Genomic DNA, 14,455 nt, shown 5'->3' on the forward strand with positions numbered 1-14,455 from the left:
CACACATTCACCCAGTCACCCACACACACACACCTCTGAACAGTTTTACACACTCACCCAGTCACTCTCTCTCTCTCTCTCTCACACACACACACACACACACACCTGTGGACAGTTTTACATACTCACCCAGTCACTCTCTCTCTCTCTCTCTCACACACACACACACACACACACACACACACTCACACCTGTGGACAGTTTCACACACTCACCCAGTCACACACACCTGTGGACAGTTTCACACACTCACACACACATACCTGTGGACAGTTTCACACATTCACCCAGTCACACACACACACACACCTGTGGACAGTTTACACACTCACCCAGTCACACACACACACACCTGTGGACGGTTTCACACATTCACCCAGTCACTCACACACACACACACCCAGACACACACACACACACACACCCCTGTGGACAGTTTCACACATTCACCCAGTCACTCACACACACACCTGTGGACGGTTTCACACATTCACCCAGTCACTCACTCACTCACACACACACACACACACACACCTGTGGACAGTTTACACACTCACCCAGTCACACACTCAAACACACACACACACACACCTGTGGACAGTATCACACACCCATCCAGTCACACACACACACACCTGTAGACAGTTTCACACACTCACCCACCACTTACCAATGTGTGTGTTTGAACTGTGGGAGGAAAGTGGAGCACCCGGAGGAAACCCACACAGACACAGGGAAAAAGACAGTGACCTGAGGAGAGGAGCCCACCCAGGACCCCAAGCCCCTGCAGCTGTGTGACAGTAACAGCACCTGCAGCGCCCCCATGCTGCGTGGAGCTAATGTAAAAGCGAGGACTGCACACTGTTGTAGACGGTTTGTAAAGATGTAACTATGTAACACTGACTTATGGAGTGTTCACATCTGAGCAGTATCTAATCTGTTTAAATATAAACAACTACATTTAACCCCTTGAATCCCAGATTAATGTAATCCTCAGGCTTATTATTCTGCCGTTCTTTTATTTACAGTTCAAACAGGGCTCTTCTGAAGCTCTAGAAGTATTCATTAACGTCCAGCACCACAAGGTGTCAGTATGGTGCCTTTTACTCTGTGTGCAGTGAGGGGGTGGGGGATGGTGAGGGGGGGGGGGGGTCCGATAAAGCTGGTGCAGGTAACTAAACTGAGTCAAGTGTATTTTCACAGGTACTGTCAACAGGTGGTGTGTGTGTGTGTGTGTACTCATTTGTGTATTTGTATCAGCCTTAACGTTTGTGTTCTATAAGTTTCTATATGTGTTTGTAGTTTGGAGTGTTAATGTGAATGTCTTTGTGTTTATCTGTATATGTATGTGGTGTGTGTATGTATTTCTGTTTTGTATTAGTGGGTCTGTGTATGTTCATATGTATAAAATTGTGTGTGTGTGTGTGTGTTTCCTGAGAGAGAGAGTTAATGTCTGTGTGTGTGAGAGACAGAGAGATATTGTGTGTGTAAGTCTGAGTGTTTATATGAGTTTGGTTTTGTGTGTGTGGGGTGGGGGGGTGAAAAATGTGCATGCAGGTGTGTATAATTCTGTGTGTGTGTGTGTGGGGGGGGGGGGGGGGGGGGGTTGAGTAGGATCTCATTAAATGTGTGTATATGAGTTTGATTGTGTGAGTGCGTGTGTGTGTGTGGGGGGGGGGGTGAGTAGGATCTCATTAAGTGTGTGTGAATCAGCTCTCGGTGTGTGTGTGTGCTGCTTTGGCTGGATGCTGCACTCTGATTGGCTGCATAAAAAGTACGCTCAGCAGATAAAGGGCCAGACTCCTCTTCACCCCTCCACTCTGCTCTGAGTGTTTACGTGTGTGTTTATGTGAGTGTGTGTGAGTGTGTGTGTGGGTGGGTGTGTATTCTGTGACCCTGCAGAAAGAGTGTGCTGTGAGCACAGAGGAAGAGGACGACAGAGCTTTTGACAGACACTGTGAGTATGGCACTGTCCCTAATGTTGTCCAGTGAATGAGAGAGAGAGAGAGAGAGAGAGTATGTGTGTGTGTGTGTGTGAGAGAGAGAGAGAGAGAGAGAGAGAGAGCACCTGTTGAATGATTAGACAGAGAGCAAGGTTCAGTCGTAATGTGTAAGTGCTTTTAAGGAATAAAGTGGGACACGGTTCAGTTCTTTCTCTCTGAAGTGTTGGGGTTATTTTGGAGATGTATATAGTGTCACTGTCCAATAGAAAACCTATCTCTATGCATTTGTGGATGTTTAGTTTACTACATCATTAGTGTGAAAATATGGTGATGAATGAACCAATAGAAACGCTCTACTTATTTTGAATAAAATCTTTTTTACATTGACTTTAAATGAAAGTTATGAAAGTGTGAAGTTGATGTTGCAGAAAGAGAAAGGGTCAGTGTAAGGATCAGAGGGCCACACTGTGATGGTTGTAATGTTTTGGTCAGTCTCCAGAACTAAGGGCTGTTCCGGGTGTGTAGCGGTCAGTACAGACCCAAAGCGGCCTGAGGAAGGACGGTGAGCGGAGGCAGGGTCCTGGGTCCTCGTGTATCAGCGAGGAACCTGAAAGATCAAGTAAAAACAGGACTTTCCAAAACTGGGGTTTTGAAGAAAATAGGGCTGTTACTAACCTCTGCCACACTTCTCATTCTCAATCAGTCACCATCAGATACAACCACTTTCTCCTTCATTCAGAGACACGAGGAGCTCTACTCTCTCTTGTTTTTTTTTACTGAGGCTTAAAAATAACGAACTGACAGGTAATGGTCATTGTGACTGAAAAAGAAACACATGAACGTGTGGTTTCTGTCTCTGTGCTGTTCTGTGTGTGCAGTCTTCACTGGATTCACAGCTGATGCCGTTTGTGGAGGTGGAGATATCAGCTGGAGATTTTTAGGTGGTGGTCCACTCTCAGCCTTAGCACTGACTTTAATGTTGTAAAACTCCAGGGACATGTCTAGGTTTGCTACAACGTACAAAATGGGTTGTTTTGTTTTGATTTTGTTTGTGGCACATGTAATACAAGGAAATTGTATAAGATTTACATGAAATAATTAAATTCAAAAGTCATCAGTTTATTGGGTAATTTTAGCTAAACGTCGCACTGTAACTCAATTTTTTGCCCAATTATATTGTGTTGCCACTGGGTGTGGGAGGAGCTGAGGTGCTCACGGGGGAGCTCCCAGCATGCCCCGCGGCCACCATTTAGGTGAGTCCTGGGGTCATTTAAGAGGTGTGCGTGTTTTGTTCTGGTGAAGGGATTTTGTGTTCTTTTTTGTCGTGTGTGGTGTTTTCCACTAGTGGAGCAGTGATGTCTTATTTCTGATCACCCTCCGGTGATGTCATACTGTTATTATTGTGTATACATGCGCATTAATCACAAATTACCATTTAGAATTTATATTACTTAATTTTTAAGACCACTTTTGCAGTTATTACAGTGGTAAAATAAATCTAAAGATGCTAGATCAGAGATGTACAGTGCATATTGTTGCATGAGATTTTTCAGTAAATTCAACACTATATTTCAGTGTAAAAACACCTCAGTGTCACTGCAAGGTTAAGAATGAGAGACCATCCCAATTACATTTGGCCAGTGGTGGTGCTGCGATCAGACACTGAGCAGTGGTGAATGATTCAGTAGCACTTTACTGTACGGAGGGGTAATAACTGATACTACATTCTTAATACTGTATTTCCCCATAAATTAATTTACAAGTTCATAGCTGTTAGTGAATAATGATTCAGTAAGTGCAGCTGTAGAGAGGTGTGTGATATTAGGGTCTTTACCACAAACGTACACCAAAACACGGCTCAATTTAAACAGGACGTCTTCACTGTCTTTCGGATAAAATGACACTAATATCACATCTTACTACATCAGCAGCTACTGCAACCTGTTACCACCATATTTCCGTATTATTACTCACTTCTGCGTGATCTGAAGAGTTGTTAGTGACCCTTTTATAATAAAGTAGACAGGTCCATTTATTGATAACGAAGTGAAGCGGGAGGTTGAGGGTAAAGTTGTGGAGACCAGACTTTTATGGGTTTGTTACTTACTGCACATCTGCGTTTTCATGTGATTTACTCATAAACTGATTTCTCTCTCTCTCTCTCTCTCTCTCTCTCTCTCTCACATACACAGCTCTTGCTCTTCCTCTCAAACACACACACACACACATTTATACACGCACACTTATGTGCTTTGTCATATTTCGGTATGTTTATGAACATATGTGAAGTTTGGAAGGTCAAATGGTGTGTGAAATAACTTAACCCCTCCTTTCTACAGGATAAATGTTAGTGAACATTTTCCACATAATCCCTAAAAAAAAACCCCAACATAGGTGCCATATTATAAAAAAAATAAAAAAATATGTTTAACATGGGGTCGGCACCGTGGCGCAACAGGTAGTTGTCACAGTCACACAGCTCCAGGGACCTGGAGGTTGTGGGTTTGATTCCCACTCCGGGTGACTGTCTGTGAGGAGTGTGGTGTGTTCTCCCTGTGTCCGCGTGGGTTTCCTCCGGGTAACTGTCTGTGAGGAGTGTGGTGTGTTCTCCCTGTGTCTGCATGGGTTTCCTCCGGGTGACTGTCTGTGAGGAGTGTGGTGTGTTCTCCCTGTGTCCGCGTGGGTTTCCTCCGGGTGACTGTCTGTGAGGAGTGTGGTGTGTTCTCCCTGTGTCTGCATGGGTTTCCTCCGGGTGCTCTGGTTTCCTCCCACAGTCCAAAAACACACGTTGGTAGGTGGATTGGCGACTCAAAAGTGTCCGTAGGTGTGAGTGTGTGAGTGAATGTGTGTGTGTGTGTGTTGCCCTGTGAAGGACTAGCGCCCCCTCCAGGGTGTATTCCTGCCTTGCGCCCAATGATTCCAGGTAGGCTCTGGACCCATCGCGACCCTGAACTGGATAAGGGTTACAGACAATGAATGAATGAATGAATGAATGAAAGTTTAACATGAATCAATCATCTAACGTGGCATATTAGTAGTTTCATTACGAGAGGTAAACACAGCGTCGTGATCACATCTCATCACACTTACTGTTTCCCTCTCACTCTCTCTCCTTTGTTTTTTCCTCTCGTGCCTGTCTCATTTCTCTCTTACAAAGCTGTTGGAGCTGAATGTGGAGGTGTGTTAGTGTCTGAGCTGTGAGCTGCACGCTGCAGTTTTCTCGATTAAAGCTTGTCGCGGAGCTTCATTGCGTTTGATGTTAACCTCTCTCTCCCTCAAACGTTCACTCACCAAAGTGAAGTTTCACACCTACTCTGAAATGTTATAATAAAGTTTGGTTTGGTTTCCTCTAACAGCTCTACACATTTATTGGTTTCATTTCCAACCCCCAAAAATTAAAATAGATACTAGCATTTTAGCCTGTGTTTAATTATGGAATGTCAATGTGATTAACTAAAATTTTAAATCCGCTGACACCACTAATTGTAAGCTAGTTAGTGTTATGCTAGTATTAGTTATGGTTTAGTTTAGTGTGTGTGTGTGTGTGTGTGTGTGTGTGTGTGTGTGTGTGTGCGTGCGCATGGCTCCTTCAGAATGGTAGGGCTTAAGAGCTTTAACGGTATTGCGATGGTGTAATGAAGTAGAGGTGCACACTGCTGGTGAGCTGATGACCTCCATGCTGCTCTCGCGCCTCACCTGCATTAGACTGTATTAATGTGGATTACACAGAGGAAAGTGTTTACTCCAGGGAATCAGGGCCAGCAGGACTTGGAAGATTATTAGCCTTCGTGCTCTCTCCCTCGCATCCTCTCTCCTCGCGAGAAGAGCTCTCTTAACCTGGGGCAAGCCGTCCAGGACAGTCATGAATCCATGGTGCTTTATACAATTCACGTATTATTTTTACCTTAAAATCACAGCTTCAAAACCACTGTGATGCTCCCCTGAGCTGTAACAGGGAGAATAGAGCTATATCTGTTGTCACTTTGGGCTCAGCAGTGTAGAAACTGCATTATGTAACTTTAGGAGGAGGGTAGGAAACCAGACCTCCCTCCCTCTGCCTCCCCCATGATTTCAGTATTTAGTTTTCAATACCAAATTTTACCTAGTATTCCTTTAAGTACATGAACATTTTTAACATTGTTTGACCATCAAATTTCAAATTAAGGATTTACACTACATGTCCTAACATAGCTGTGAGGATTTGATTACATAATGCAACTTGAAGATTGGGTAATACGGTGGTGCAGCAGGTAATGTCGCAGTCACATAGCTCCAGGGGCCTGGAGGTTGTGGGTTCATGGGTTTCCTCCGGGTGACTGTCTGTGAGGAGTGTGGTGTGTTCTCCCTGTGTCTGCATGGGTTTCCTCCGGGTGACTGTCTGTGAGGAGTGTGGTGTGTTCTCCCCGTGTCTGTGTGGGTTTCCTCCGGGTGACTGTCTGTGAGGAGTGTGGTGTGTTCTCCCTGTGTCTGCGTGGGTTTCCTCCGGGTGACTGTCTGTGAGGAGTGTGGTGTGTTCTCCCTGTGTCTGCGTGGGTTTCCTCCGGGTGACTGTCTGTGAGGAGTGTGGTGTGTTCTCCCTGTGTCTGCATGGGTTTCCTCCGGGTGACTGTCTGTGAGGAGTGTGGTGTGTTCTCCCCGTGTCTGTGTGGGTTTCCTCCGGGTGACTGTCTGTGAGGAGTGTGGTGTGTTCTCCCTGTGTCTGCATGGGTTTCCTCCGGGTGACTGTCTGTGAGGAGTGTGGTGTGTTCTCCCTGTGTCTGCGTGGGTTTCCTCCGGGTGACTGTCTGTGAGGAGTGTGGTGTGTTCTCCCTGTGTCTGTGTGGGTTTCCTCCGGGTGACTGTCTGTGAGGAGTGTGGTGTGTTCTCCCTGTGTCTGCGTGGGTTTCCTCCGGGTGACTGTCTGTGAGGAGTGTGGTGTGTTCTCCCTGTGTCTGCGTGGGTTTCCTCCGGGTGACTGTCTGTGAGGAGTGTGGTGTGTTCTCCCTGTGTCTGCATGGGTTTCCTCCGGGTGACTGTCTGTGAGGAGTGTGGTGTGTTCTCCCCGTGTCTGTGTGGGTTTCCTCCGGGTGACTGTCTGTGAGGAGTGTGGTGTGTTCTCCCTGTGTCTGCGTGTGTTTCCTCCGAGTGACTGTCTGTGAGGAGTGTGGTGTGTTCTCCCTGTGTCTGCGTGGGTTTCCTCCGGGTGACTGTCTGTGAGGAGTGTGGTGTGTTCTCCCTGTGTCTGCGTGGGTTTCCTCCGGGTGACTGTCTGGCTTTAATTTCAGTGTAAAATAAATGAACATTCAACAAAGGAGTTCTAAAACTCCTTTAGAAGAAACGGGGCGTATGAAGTCAACACAAATTAAAATCTAAAATTATAATAGAATAAGAAAATTCTAGAAATTGTGTTCCGTAGTTAAAGGTACGTATATGTTCCCTTGAAAGCACCCACCACTGTGACATTAAGATGTGCGGTTTTACCGCGTTGTATTTTAATGATAAAGTTTTGTAACTTATCGTTTTTATTTTTATGTCAATTATGTCATGAAGCTAGATGACACCTCAGCTAAGAAAAGCTGATTTAAAGCCCCAGATCATTGACCTATGGCACAGTGGAGCTGAGGAATGTCAGTGGTGATGGATCGCAACCTCTGCTTCAGCTCATCACAAATGCATCAAATAGAGCAGAGGTTGCGATGCAAAATTATTCATCACTAATGTTCTCCTGGCGAACAGCCGTCAAATCGCTAGAAACGGCTCGTGTAAAGTCTTTCTTGAATAGTAGAGGCTTTTATAGCAAATATATTGCAAAGTGTCCACAAACTTTTGACAGCACTACAGGCTTTATTGTCTTCTGCTGGAGCAGTAACTAAAAAGGGCCATTTGTGATTTGTGGGATTACAGAGTTCAGAACTGTTGCACTTTGTACACTGTGCTCTATCCTTATCTCCTGGAGATGTGAAAAGCTCAGAAATGTGTAAGAGGTCTGCCTGGGGCTGGGGTGAGGCTGCTGGCTAAGCCACCCCCAGTCACTAGAGGGTGACAGAGACACTCTTAATTTGGGGCAATTGGTTCCACCTGGGCTACTCCTACTTAAGGGAAAGCCAACACACACCTCAGTGCTCAGTCTTGGGTTTCTCTTCTCAGAGTGCAGTGCAAGCCTGGCCGATAATTTGGTAAAGGCTCTTGAGTTTTCTCCTGGGTCTCTATCTTCTTCTCCACCAGAGCTTTCCTTCTGGTTTGTCTCTTGGGATTCAATATTTTCTTTTCTTTACCATTTTTTAGTGTAAATAAATAATTAGAAATAAGTTGTGTTCTATCTTTAATTTCTTTTGTCTCGTCTTGTCCCTCCCTTTTGTTTTGGGAAGCTCTCTCGCCTTTGTTTTCTTTTGCTCGATTCTGAGCTGATCAGTTTTCCCCTGACATCTTAAGTTTTCCTCTCATTTCATTTAGTCTCGGTGTTCCTAACGTCCAGAGTTAGGGTTGTTTGTGTGTCTCTGCACTTGAGGCCTATTTCTCTAGTGCTCTGTTGGTGGCTTGCCCTGTTTCAATCCACCCCTGGGTGAGCTGTCACATTACAAAATGTGTGCAGAATGTTCCTCTCTTTGATCTTATATCCACCCATTGTTCCCCAGGTAGCGTCAGCAACATTGTGAGGAGAAAAGGTGCAGAGGAGGAATATCTCACATGCTCCCAATTTAGAAAATGTCTCATGAAACCTCCTGTAATGTCCAGTAGTTTCTAAAATGCAGCCAATACAGATTGATACACACAAACCCTTCTGTGTACATGGAGTACAGAGCATGTAAATCAGTGCTAACCAGCAGTGCCCCCCACAGTTTAGTTCCAATTGTGCATTTCCACCAAAGGTCTCTGGATCTTGAACAGGTCCTATTCCATATTTTAATGGAAGTCAATGTAAAAATATTTTATTCCAAGGAATATTGGAGCAGGGGCAGCATGGTGGCGCAGCTCAGGGTGACTGTCTGTGAGGAGTGTGGTGTGTTCTCCCTGTGTCTGCGTCATTTTCCTCCGGGTGCTCCGGTTTCCTCCCACGCTCTAAAAACACACGTTGGTAGATGGATTGGTGACTCAAAAGTGTCTGTAGGTGTGAGTGTGTGTTGCCCTGTGAAGGACTGGCGCCTCCTCCAGCGTGTGTTCCTGCTTTGCGCCCAGTGATTCCTTGACCCTAAACAGGATAAGCGGTTATAGGCAATGAATGTATGTTTCATGTATCATGAAAGTTTTGCACAGTGTGAGGGACAGATGCTGTAGTATTTATTTCTGTTGTATCTATTTCTAACACTCTGTAATTGACACGTCCAGCTCTACTGCAACTTAACGCTATATTTGTTGCTCTGGAGCTTCTTAATCTAGACTCGCCCTCAAACTGTGTCACGGTTCCTTCTGAAGAACCCACTGGTCTTTGGTTGCAGCTCGGACAAACATTTCAGGATCTGTTTCCTCACTGGTGAAAAAAAAAAAAAAAACGCTAAAAGAGTTCTGTCTCTAACTGTTGTAGAATTGCAAGGGAATTATGGGTGACGGCACAGGGTGTTTATAATGATCGCTATGGCATTAATGTGAATATGTACATTTATAAAACAATACCCCTGACCCACCCCCTGTCTTTTGACCTGCTCTAAAGGTTTCAGGATGGACACTGCAGAGTTCCGCAAGAGAGGAAAGGAGATGGTGGACTATGTGGCTGATTATCTGGAGAACATTGAGGAGAGGCAAGTCTACCCTGAGGTGGAACCTGGCTACCTGAGAAACCTGATCCCAGAGGAGGCGCCGTATGAGCCGGAAACGTACGAGGAGTTGACCAAGGACATTGAGAGGGTCATCATGCCAGGGGTGAGTCAGCGATGATGGAATTTGAGATTTCTGATGTTACTGACATTAACAACATTACACGGATCATCTTATTGAAATAGGTTACAGAGATAGTATGTAACATTAGGAGTCTGGCCCAGGTATACTGTGGTGTCCAAGGTGGGGCTCACAGACAGCAACAATGTGACCAGCTACATTTATTCAGGTAAATGTATATTGTGTGAAATATTGGAGGTATATCGATTTGTTTGGCATTTTGTATTTAGAATATTTTAATGTTAAATATTAGTGAATAAAGGATCTACTTTTTACAAAGTTGCATTTTAGCAGCTCATTGTTTGTTAACGTTTTGTTTTCATTGTTATTTTTGCTCAGCAACTTTTTCATATTTAGGCAACAAAATTACTTTGGAACAAAAGAATAAAGTAGGGCCTATTGTGTTCCTCTGTACTTTACCCAATGGAGGGCAAGGCTAATTTTGTGTAATTTATTTGTGTTTTATTTAAATGCCGAGACAATTGCTATGTGTTTACATGAAACATTCACACATGCCAAGTTTCACTGACCCACGTAACTCAAATATGCCATGATTTGTAATGTAAATATGTAAATTCATATGTAAATGCTAATTCAATTTTAAAACCTACATGAATTTGAGCTTTTGTTTGATTAAAAAAGAAAACAGTCAAACAGCTGATAAAGTGAGAGTCAAAAAACTCAAATGTTGTTAGGATTTTTGAGCCAAATGCTACAAACTGTTAATCTGATTTCTGTCAGATTTGATCATTGTATTTTTTACATTTTTTTTTTAATAATACTGCAGATTTTCATTTTGGAATCATATAATTATAATAATGATAATAATAATACTTCTTAACTAGCATGATATCTTACACCAGCTGTTGATTAATGAAAGTTTGTGTGTTTATTGTGGTTGAATATTAATCAGCAACTTCTCTGTCAGGTTCTATTTGTTTATATTAATTACTTATTCATACATGTCAAAGCCCTTTTTTACAGTGAGTTCAGATCAGTGTGATAAAACACTTTATGAAAATATAAATCACACCTAATAACAGTCATCAAATGTAAACATGCTGTTAGTTTATTTAACCCCTTTACACAGCGTGTGTTGAACTCTGCGTAGAATTGGGAAAGGAATACATCAAATTCACTGAACTAATCAAGTACATATTTACATTTCTTAATCCATTTATTAATTATTTATGTGCTTTTTTTTAAAAATAATTAATTCATATTATAAATCAAATATGACTGTTACATATTATGTTTCACAAAATAGAGGCACATTTAAACAAATATAAAATGTTTTTATTGTTCATATGTCATAAAATAAAATATTTCATTAAAAAAAAAAATATATATATATATATATATATTTACAGAATAATTACCTACTTTTTTGTCTCTATTTTGTGAAGTATTTAAATAATTTATATAATTTTATTTAATTACATGTATTTTTGTGTCTTTATATATCTGAAAAAAAGTTTTAGAATATGTGAATACCCTGGTTAAACAAATCAAATATACAAAATATTTATCATTTTTACAAAATATATATAATTTATTAATACTATTTAAATATAAAATTGATGATTTTAACTATACGGAGATCTTCTGCCGTAGGTCTTTTTTGTTCCATGGTTTTCCATAGACACACAGTCTCAGTGTGAGTGAGATCTGGAACATGGAAGAGTTCAAAGTAGCTCAGTAATATTTACAACATTCAGAAGAAAGGTCAATGATATTCTTGAAGATATGAATTCCCAGCTGAATTTGTGCATTGTTTCTGCAATGTGCTCTGTACAAAACCAGTGTTGGATTCTGATACAGCGCTCTTCCTGAATATTCTGAACAGCCGGTGGCATAATTTATTTACTCTTCATTTATTGAAGTACACGTTTTATTTTGTGGAACATGCACAATACACTATTGGAGTGAGATAACACCTTTTAAATGTAAAAATTTTGAATATTACCAGCCATATGAAAATATGTGGTGTGCATCTAATACAGACAAAACCTTGCTATTTCCACTACAAGAGCCCCACAGGGCGACTATACCTCACTATACCCCCTACAGAAGCCCCACAAGGCGACTATACCTCACTATACCCCCTACAGAAGCCCCACAAGGCGACTATACTTCACTATACCCCCTACAGAAGCCCCACAAGGCGACTGTACCTCACTATACCCCCTACAGAAGCCCCACAAGGCGACTGTACCTCACTATACCCACTACAGAAGCCCCACAAGGCGACTGTACCTCACTATACCCACTACAGAAGCCCCACAAGGCGACTGTACCTCACTATACCCACTACAGAAGCCCCACAAGGCGACTGTACCTCACTATACCCACTACAGAAGCCCCACAAGGCGACTGTACCTCACTATACCCCCTACAGGAGCCCCACAAGGCGACTGTACCCCCTACAGGAGCCCCACAAGGCGACTGTACCTCACTATACGCCCTACAGGAGCCCCACAAGGCGACTGTACCCCCTACAGGAGCCCCACAAGGCGACTGTACCTCATTAAACCATTATAGAGCAATTAACCCTCACCCTAGCGGCGGTAGGCCCAGCACAGGGAAATTAAACATCACTATACCCGCTATAGGAGCTCCACAGGCCAATTATACTTTGCTATGTCTGCTACAGGAGTTCCACAGGGTGATTAAACCTTGCCCACTATGCCCATTCCTCATGCCACCCCTGTGTGATGACCTGCCAGTCTTGCAAAAGATTTAAAATGTGGCCTGTGCAAAAAAAAAATATATATATATATATTAATCATCACAATATTAATCAAAAACACTTTTTATAAAATTCTGAGGATGTTTCCTCACCATTTGCTGCTCTCCAGTCGGTTTAGGCGGGAAAATGGTCTAATGTTTTTACAAAGCCCCAGTTTCTATAAGTAGCTTTTTAAAAAAGGTGTCTCTGTCCGGTACTAGGCTTTCTCTCTCTTTCTCTCTCTGCTCACGACAGAGAAACACCATCTGGAGATTTTTAAACAATGGAGAGGCTCCAAACATTAAAAAGCATGAATTGAAATGAGGAGTTTGCCTTGTTCCTGCTCCAGAGGTTGGTAATATTGACTTTTGATGTAGATGGAACTGACTCTAAATTTGGAAGAGCGCTACAAATTCGAGATACAAATGAGTTACTGTGGTAAAGTTACACTTCAGCCACTTACAAACAACTTTTCTCCCAAACACACAATTCCACCTTGAAAGACATGACACTTCTGAACATAAACAAACCAGAGAGAACAATGTTTCCCCACAATAATAGATGTTGCCTTTAAGGCATACGTGTTCTTTCTTTGTGTGTGAACTTTTTTTTAATTTCAGTGTGAAAATCATTAGAAAGTGTATTAGCTGTGCACCAGCGTATTCTTTTAATCTGTTCCTAGGGGAAATATTAAAGAGGCACAAGGAAAATATGAATGCCAAACGTTCTCACTTATCTTTTGCCCTTTCTAACTTTTTTTTTTTTTAACTTTCCTCTCAGTCCTAATTAGATCCTGGGTGTGGTTGAAGCCTGGTTATTATGGTTTATCAGTGTTCAGAAATTACTCACAGTGGGAAACTCTCTCAAACTGTCTCAAGAACACAGACCCATGCTGCTGTATGCTTGTTCATTCATTGGCACGGAATTTCTTTGTCTTTCAGGGAAAACCAGGATGAAGTGATCACATTTATCACCCCCGGGAGTCTAAACTGATCAGGGGTGTGAAACACAAAGGATGATCAGGATGTGACTATGACATGTAAAACCTACAATGTTCCTGTATCTTTATTTATTTATATCCTTGTGCAGATCACTCACTGGCACAGTCCATACTTCTTCGCGTACTTCCCCACTGGCAGCTCCTTTCCTTCCCTACTGGCAGACATGCTGTGTGGAGCTATTGGCTGTATTGGATTTTCCTGGGTATGTTTCATTCTCATAACATCTTTCCATCCAACAAACCATCAATCCAATCTTCCTCATGGTGGTAGATTCGATTTTAAAATAGGCTAGCAATGGAGGACCTGAAAAAGCTGATGCACACAAAGCAAGACAAGGTTTTAAAGTCGTAGCAAAATGTTTTCAGCTTTCAAACTCCAATGTCTGAAATTTAATTAAGAAATAAATAATAAGCAGTGATCTATTGAACGTACACACAATAGGGACAGTGACCACACACATACACACGCACACACTTCAGCCGCAGAAAGTGGGGAATAGTTGGCGGTTAGTGATCTATTACTGTACCTAATCACTAGTGTGTTTACTGTACCCACGTGCGTGTGTCTGTGTTTACTGTACCCACGTGCGTGTGTCTGTGTTTACTGTACCCACGTGCGTGTGTCTGTGTTTACTGTACCCACGTGCGTGTGTCTGTGTTTACTGTACCCACGTGCGTGTGTCTGTGTTTACTGTACCCACGTGCGTGTGTCTGTGTTTACTGTAGCCACGCGTGTGTCTGTGTTTACTGTAGCCACGCGTGTGTGTCTGTGTGTTTACTGTACCCACGCGCGTGTCTGTGTGTTTACTGTACCCACGCGCGTGTCTGTGTGTTTACTGTACCCACACGCGTGTCTGTGTGTTTACTGTACCCACACGCGTGTCTGTGTGTTTACTGTACCCACACGCGTGTCTGTGTGTTTACTGTACCCAC

General features: G+C 42.8%; 1 protein-coding gene across 2 annotated transcripts in view; it reads left to right on the forward strand.

The window, feature by feature from the left end:
- Positions 1-1,866: 1,866 nt before the first annotated feature.
- ddc (dopa decarboxylase) overlaps positions 1,867-14,455 on the forward strand; it is a 38,607-nt gene continuing 26,018 nt past the window's right edge. Inside the window, exons 1-3 of one of the 2 annotated variants that reach the window (XM_066683868.1) lie at positions 1,867-1,957; positions 9,571-9,779; positions 13,612-13,725. In XM_066683868.1, coding sequence (XP_066539965.1) covers positions 9,579-9,779; positions 13,612-13,725 — 315 coding nt within the window. In that variant the 5' untranslated portion in view covers positions 1,867-1,957; positions 9,571-9,578. Of the gene's footprint in view, positions 1,958-8,049; positions 8,099-9,570; positions 9,780-13,611; positions 13,726-14,455 lie in introns of those variants that run through there. The other variant, XM_066683867.1, reaches the window with a different exon arrangement.

Source organism: Hoplias malabaricus, chromosome 10 (assembly GCF_029633855.1).
Source record: "Hoplias malabaricus isolate fHopMal1 chromosome 10, fHopMal1.hap1, whole genome shotgun sequence".
NCBI lineage: Eukaryota > Metazoa > Chordata > Actinopteri > Characiformes > Erythrinidae > Hoplias > Hoplias malabaricus.